Source organism: Vipera berus, assembly GCF_964194415.1.
Source record: "Vipera berus genome assembly, chromosome: Z".
Lineage (NCBI taxonomy): Eukaryota > Metazoa > Chordata > Lepidosauria > Squamata > Viperidae > Vipera > Vipera berus.
Window position 1 is genome coordinate 13,462,625 of NC_138205.1, and position 7,723 is coordinate 13,470,347.

The 7,723-nt window shown below is 40.2% G+C and overlaps 1 protein-coding gene across 1 annotated transcript in view; it reads left to right on the forward strand.

Annotated features, from left to right (window-relative positions):
* The window catches only part of LOC308679097 (histone-lysine N-methyltransferase SETD1A-like), a 33,919-nt gene extending 27,515 nt beyond the window's left edge, over positions 1-6,404 (forward strand). The window contains exons 19-20 of the mRNA XM_081346346.1: positions 893-1,030; positions 1,578-6,404. Coding sequence (XP_081202472.1) covers positions 893-1,030; positions 1,578-1,751 — 312 coding nt within the window. The 3' untranslated portion in view covers positions 1,752-6,404. The remainder of the gene's footprint in view (positions 1-892; positions 1,031-1,577) is intronic.
* The last annotated feature ends 1,319 nt before the right edge of the window (positions 6,405-7,723 follow it).

Consider the following 7,723-nt stretch of genomic DNA (forward strand, 5'->3'; position numbering starts at 1 on the left):
CCAGGTGTAGACATCTGAAATCAGTAAAAATAAAAACGATGAACTCCGGGATATAAGAAAAAATTCTCTCATATATATATATATGTATATATATATATATATATATATATATATATATATATATATATATATATATATATATATATATATATATATATATATATATATATATATATATATATATATATATATATATATATATGGATGGATGATGTATGTATGATGTGTGTGTGTGTGTGTGTGTGTGTGTGTATATATATATATATATATATATATATATATATATATATATATATATATATATATATATATATATATATATATATATATATATATATATATATATATATGCATGCACGCTAGAGTAGATGAAACGGAAGAATATTGTGAAATTGAGGGGAATTTATTTATTTTAATTCCATTTATATCCCGCCCTTCTCCGAAGACTCAGGGCGGCTTACAAGCTTAGCAGTAGCCTTCATTCTATGTATATGCCTGCTTATTAGGGCTTTCATACACCCCCCAAGCGGCATTATTACAAAGTCAGCTTAATTGCCCCCAACAATCTGGGTCCTGACTTGAGTTTGTTCCATTAAAGCTCTTCGGGTTGGTCTGTGGGAGAGGCACATGCAGCTAATTGGCACTAGAGGGTGCTGTGAAGTCTACGTGGAACAGCCCTGCTTTTTCCAGTGCTGAGAGCTTATTCCGGCACTGGATTGAATAAATGCCAGCTGATTTTGCATCCACCTGAATGAAAGCATAGAAAGCGCTAGTTTGAAGACTGCGGAGTTGCAGTTTGCAGTCTGATGACTGCTCCCCTCCCTTCCCTTCCCCCAAGAGAGGAGGCTTCACTTCTGTTCTGAGTCTCTGCTCTGCTCTTTCCTCTTCAAAGATGGTGGCAGATATGCGTGAGAAGCGGTACGCCCAGGAAGGTATCGGGAGCAGCTATCTTTTCCGTGTGGACCACGACACAATCATCGATGCTACCAAGTGTGGCAACCTTGCTCGTTTCATCAATCATTGCTGCACGGTGAGTTTATGTGGGGACGGTTCCTTGTTGTGATTCTTGCCGCTCTCTCTTTCTCTTCTGTGCCAGGTTTAGCCTTTTACACAGAACGTCTTGGATGGGCACGTGGCTGCCTGCAACACACGAGAGACAGGGAGAGAGAGAGAGAGAAAAGGTTCCTTCAACCGACTTAGCATTTATTGTATTGACACTTCTCAGGATAGGACAGCCTGTTCCGCATTCTGCCTTAATAGCATTTAAAGCCTTGCCAGGGTTAGGACTTCAGGTGCCTGTCTGAACCATCAAGAAGTGTCTCGGGGCAGTGGCGTGAGGGAAAAGGGAAGAGCCCTCGTGAGCTCATTTGCAGAATGCCGATCAATCAGGAATGTACGTTTCCCTGACCGCTTCCCCTGTTCCCAGCATCTTTTTGTTCCAGGCCTCAGTGGCCTTAGGGTTCCCTTGCCTTTCGAATACAGTGGCAGCCGCCGAATGGAGTTGGAAGTTAGCAAGAGGTGGCCTGGTGCTTTCTCTAAGAGCTCTCTCGCTTAGCTCTCGTCTTTCCTTTCTTTAGCCCAACTGCTATGCCAAAGTCATCACGATAGAGTCCCAGAAGAAGATCGTTATCTACTCCAAGCAGCCCATCAGCGTCAACGAGGAGATTACGTACGACTACAAGTTCCCAATTGAAGAGAACAAGATTCCCTGCTTATGTGGCACAGAGAACTGTCGGGGGACCCTGAATTGAAAAGAAGCCTGGCATTCCTATTTATTTTGTTTGCTCAGCCCGTTTTTCCACCGGTAGTTTAGCATCTCTTCCCACACAGCTGCCATGGGAAAGTCCTCAGTCGCCTTAAGACCCATCTGGAATCCTCTAGAAGTTTTCCATTTGCTTCTCCTCAGGTTCCTTAATCAGTGAGAGGTTTCCTTTGCTTCCAGTCAATCATAAATAGTCCTCTCCTCCTCTTTTACACCGATGTTTTGTCATTTGGGATCCAACTCCAAAACAGGTAGCAGTTTAAACACCTCTCCCTCCTTGCATTAAGAACAGCTTGAATCTTGTCCACAAGTAGCTTCTGTTTTTAAATTTGGCAAAAAGTTTCCTGTACGCTGAAGGGTACGCTAAACGGAATTGATTCCCCTTCATTTTAAGGATCTCCAGAGTGCTAAGGTCAGTTAATAAAAACAGTAGGAATTGTAGGGTCCAAGAAAAAAACCATGAAGGATTTTGAGGCCACACAAAATGTTCGATGTTCTTGAAGGGCAAAGTGGTACGCATAGCTAAGACTTGATGAATCCTTGCAATTTCATAGTTGAATTTTTTTAAAACCATTGGATCCTTTTAGAAAACATTGTAGGTTTATTGAGACGATACGAGAACAGTTCTGCAAAGCAAATCCTTTCCTAAATGGATTTGTTCTGATATTTAAGAGTTTCCCCTGAACCCATGCTAGATATAGCCAAGGATTACCCAGGGATTATCACTCTCCAGTTTCATTTGGCTATATTTTTTTAACACGAGCAAAGATTTGAAACCTCACTGGCTTCAGATGATTTATTCCTAATTCCATCTGCCATTTGTTCTTCCAACCACACACTTAAGGTTACAATAGCAAAGATTCTGAAAAGTAATTGTGTGGTGCCATTCAGATTGAACCTCCCTTTCCGTGTCTTGTGTCTGCCTTGCAATAGGTATTAAAGTGGGGGGGGGAGATAGAAATCCAGAACCCACATAGTTTTAAGGGAGCTGTTTCTTTGCTACAGTTATGGCCTCAATCATCTGGCTCATAGCATGAGCTAAGACCTTACCCCAACCCCCCCTCCTTCCATATTTTTTCTTAGGAGAAGAAAGTTGTGTATATATCTAGTCCAGATGGATTGGCTGTTTCTTGTAGAAACACATGTTTACTGGTATGTAAATATTTTATTTTTGTTGTCCACTTCATACTGAAAAGAGAGCTGTAAATAATGTTTCATTGTGTTTCCTTCTCCTGCTTTTATCTATATTTTGCATCGTGCCGCTATTCTCTTAATGCGACATGGGATTTTGTTTTGTTTTATTTTCTTATCCTGGAGAAAAATGGATGGAGTATTGGAGGTCAAGAATGCGCATTTCACTAACCTCTTACCTGGGAGTCAGTTGAAACAAAAGAGTTTAGGCACATCAAGCTATTTTAGCAGGATTGACTGTTTTTAAAATGTCCACCGTTCTGGTTGTCTTTGTGTAAGGGTGTGTTTCTGAGCTGCTGTACTGAGATGGCAATTCTCTTGAGGGCACTTTTTCTCTCCGTGGACGGCCTAGAGTTAAGGTACATCGAATGGCTGCAAACTTCCCCAAAACTGAATGTCTGAACGTACATTGCAGAGACAACGACACATTCTCTGCAAATACACTTTTAATAGTGGGGGCGTAAGTGGGAAAGAGGTGTGGATAAGTTTAGGATGGGCTGCCCAAGTCCTTGTTGCTCTGCCATGTCAAAACATACACACACACACACACACACACACACACACACACACAAATTCACTGAGAAGACGATTTGATTCCTTATCCTGGCCTTGAGGAAAAGCAGCATAGAGCAGAATGGGGAAACTCTGAGAGGCAGTCTCGTTGCTGGGATGAGCGTGGCCTAACAACCCCCGCCTGATTGTGCCGTTTCCGAAGGCAAGCTTTGTAAATGTTGGTTTGTCCGCTCCCCACAGCCCTCCCTTTTCAGCCGGTTTTTGGCCCATCCCAGTAACCCAATAAGAGTAGTGAGAGTAGGAGCTGTAAATCAGATTTCTAAGTGTGTCCCATTCATTTCTTCTTCCTGAAAAATGACTCCTTCCTCACATAGTTGTTATTTAGTAAATAAGTTGGGACCGTAGTTCTGATTAAAGTTTCATTTCCACATTTGAAGGCTAATGAAGGAGATAGTTAAGTGGCATCTTCTTGGCTGCACTGAATGCTGATCAGTGTTTTTATGCTGAAGGTGTCTTTGTGTTTCATTTTGGTGGAAGTCTGCTCCTGTTCGGTTTGGGCCCTTGGGAGACGAAGCTTCCACAGTTTGAGATCTTTTTAGATTCGTTCTTTCACAGGATGCACTAGATAAATAGTTTACACCACCTCTAAAAAATTGTTTGGGGTCTTAATCTTCTTCTAATAGTCTTAACCAGCTCAAGAAGCACAAGAAAACCCATCCTCTTGCTTTGTAGGCTGCACTGATCTTAAAAGAGACCAAAGGAAAAATTTTTGGGGGGTGGGAATGGGGGCTGGAGTTTGAATTTACAATGGAAGCCTTGCACAGACTTGCCAAACTCAGCTGGGTAACTTTTTTTGCTTCTCATTTCATGTGGTTTTGTTGTCTGCATTTTTCCCCCCCATACAATGTTCCTGTATGTTGAAAATAAGGAAGTTGCGGTAACCCATTTTAGCAAGGAGAAGTGGAAAGGCTAAATCACCTGAGAAAAGGGTATGGGTGAATGTGGAGAAATAGTGTAAACATTGACACAGATATGTGAGCTTCATAGTTCTCTCAGTCCTAACCCACCAATCTCTTTAGGCCCTGGCTTGCTGCTGACTCCGATACCACATTCTGTAATAGCGGAATTAATTGTTTTGTTCGAATGAGATCCTTCCAGATATTTGTGTCTGGGTGATTCTGCAACTGCTTTCTGACTGGCCCTGAGAATTGTACCTAGAAACAATTGTAACCCTTTTCCTTTTTTACTATTTCGTACTTTCCAAATGTGATTTTCCTCTGCTCAGATGGCTGTGCACTTGTACTAGGGACAAATGCATAAGCCACATGGCTAAATTGTGAATTAAAGCCGTTATAGTTGGAATCACCCGTTCCATTCTAGCCCGTTCCTCAAGTCTCTGTGTAAACTGACAAAATTTTGGCTTTGTTCTGTGGTGCTTTTCTTTGGGATCTTGTTATAAATATCCATCCATGGGCCAGTCGGTTTAGAGCATCATTGTGTAAAATGTCTCATGGAAAAGTAGTCTTCAAATTCCTTCTGAATTGTCCAGCCATTAGATAAAGCCTGGATAAGTTCTAGCTGCCTCATACACATTCCTTTAATATTTAAAAAGTTTAACTGCACAATTTTTCTAAATTGAGACACATTTTTAACGGCTGACTAAATTGCACCAAACTATTATGATACATCAAACTTCTGCTTTTTATTGGATTTAAATATTTTCCTCTGAAACTTTTTCATCAAAGAACCACAGAATATTGAATTCCTATGTTTTTTGGGGGGAAAATTGGCCTTCTTAAAAAAAAAATATGCCTCCCCTTATTTTAGACTTGCAGGTGAATACCTACCTACCAGGGCTAGCCAGAAGATTACAGCTGGGAAAAAACTATTTGCTTTGCATCAGTAAAAAAATATGCAAAAGAATATTACAACATTTCATCATTTTAGTTTATTTTTTTTAATTTTTCAAACAGTGATGTCTGATTGTGTTCTTGAGTCATGCGAACAAAACCAAACCCCAATCCACACTGTTTCTCTGCATATCCTAGCCTGAGTGTTCCAGATGTTCAATTTATTTACTCATGTTGACTAGTTTTCTAGATTGATCATGTACTTACCATAGCCATCATATTAGCAAGAAATCTCCTCCTCCACCTGCCTCCCATTTAATTGCATATGTGCCTTTTTAAAATAGTTGTGGGAAGTTTTCATTTACTCTCACCTGTTCATTGTGGAAAGTAGACATTTTGGTCCCTGTGTCTGTTTCTCTTCTTGCCAAAATCTACATTGTCTGAACTGATCTACACAATCACCTTTACAGGGGTAATTTCCTGCGTCCAGTTTAGCCACATACCTCCTGCTAGGATGGATGAGACAGTTTTAAATTTTCAATAAAGCAATGAAACCTGTGTAAATTAATTCTATATGTTTTATCAAAACTCTAAATTTGTCTTCTCCCTCTTTCCCCCTCTCCCCCACTCTCTACAAGTTGACTCCTGGCCAACTTGTAAAGCTTACTGTTTTGTTACTCATTTTTCTTCATGTGTGGGATTTTTTTTCCTGTGTACATATATGTAAAAAAGAAAACGAAAAAAATAAATAAATATAGAAAAAAAATTTATACCAGAGAGGATTAAGCTATTTAATCTTCTCTAGCAGCAAGGGGTTTTGTGTTTTAACACAAAGGATGGAAATGTATGGACGTGGATGGATAGATTCCCCCCCCCTTTCCTAGCTGCCCAGTGGATGGATGTTTTTTTTAATTTGCATACCTATTCTGTCTATATAAATATTATATATATAGATATATATAAATATATAAATATATTTTCGTTTTGATCTTACTGGCTTCCTACTTGTAAATATGTTAATAATTTGTGGATTCATTACTTGGTGCCAGATAGCACATTTTTATAAAAGTCATTAAACTTTTATTGTACAAAAATGTATGGCTTTTATCCTTATTTCTATGCTCTGGATCTGGAAATATTTCAAATTTCAGAAATAATGCTGAAAATTCCATTAGCGGGCTCCAAAGTATATAAAGGCGGCATGATGGTCAGGAATTCTGGGAGTTGAAGTCCACGAGTCATAAAACAGCCAAGGTTGCCTGCCCTTGCTCTAGCCAAGGGGTAGGCAACCTCGGCTCTTTTATGACTCATGGACTTCAACTCCCAGAATTCCTGAGTCAGCTGACTCAGGAATTTTGGGAGTTGAAGTCCATGAGTCATAAAACAGCTGAGATTGCCTACCCCTGCTCTAGGCTATTATAAGGGAGGGGAAAGGCCAAGCTTGAAAATTAAATTCTCACGAAAACAACAACAGAAGATGTTCAACTGATTTATCTTTCTCTTAAAAAGAATTCCTACGAATCATCCATCCAGATTGTGTCTTCTCTTACTAGTGCGTAATGTGTCTGCACCGGGCATTCTCTTGTTTGCAAGTCATGACAATTAAGTCTGAACATCAATCAGTTCTACACTAATTAAATCACAACATTTTTGGAGAAAAATGCAATTTATTTGTCTGCAATTCTGGCATGTTTAATTATCCGTAGCTACTTTAGAAATGTTCCGTCTGATTATAGTGAATTCTTTCATGGAAATTAGCAAGCTTTTTCAAAGAACACTATGCTGAGGACTAAGAACTTAAAAAACTTTTTCAGGCAGTGTGTGAGAAGGGCCAAGCTTAGAAAAGTCCACATATATCTAACGATGCCAGCTTATTAATACTTATATACTGCTTCATAGTGCTTTACAGCCCTCTCTAAGCATATTTCCCCCAACTATCTGGTCCCTCATTTCCCCAACCTTGGAAGGGTGGAAGGCTGAGTCAAACTTGAGCCGGTGAGAATCAGACTGATGGCAGTCGGCAGAGTTAACCTGCAATACTGCATTCTAACCACTGCACCCTGATGGCTCTTACATACCGTATTACGCTACATTATTATTACAATAAGTGCTCATTTTGAAACATCTCTAGTGGTGCACAAAACAGGAAAAACAACAGAGTCCTGCAAATCATGGGGGGGGGGGGAGAACCCTCTATGAAACTAATGGCACCCCATGCTAACATTGACCCATGTATCATTTTGGTGAGTTCCAGACTCACTATACACCATCACTTATGGAAACATGCGGGATGCAGGCAGCACACAAAACCACGCACCCTCCGGTCCGCCGAAAAACCTCTCACCGTGTAACTGGTCCCTGGTGCCCAAAAGGGTTGGGGACCCCTGCCCTAAATAATCTCTCACAG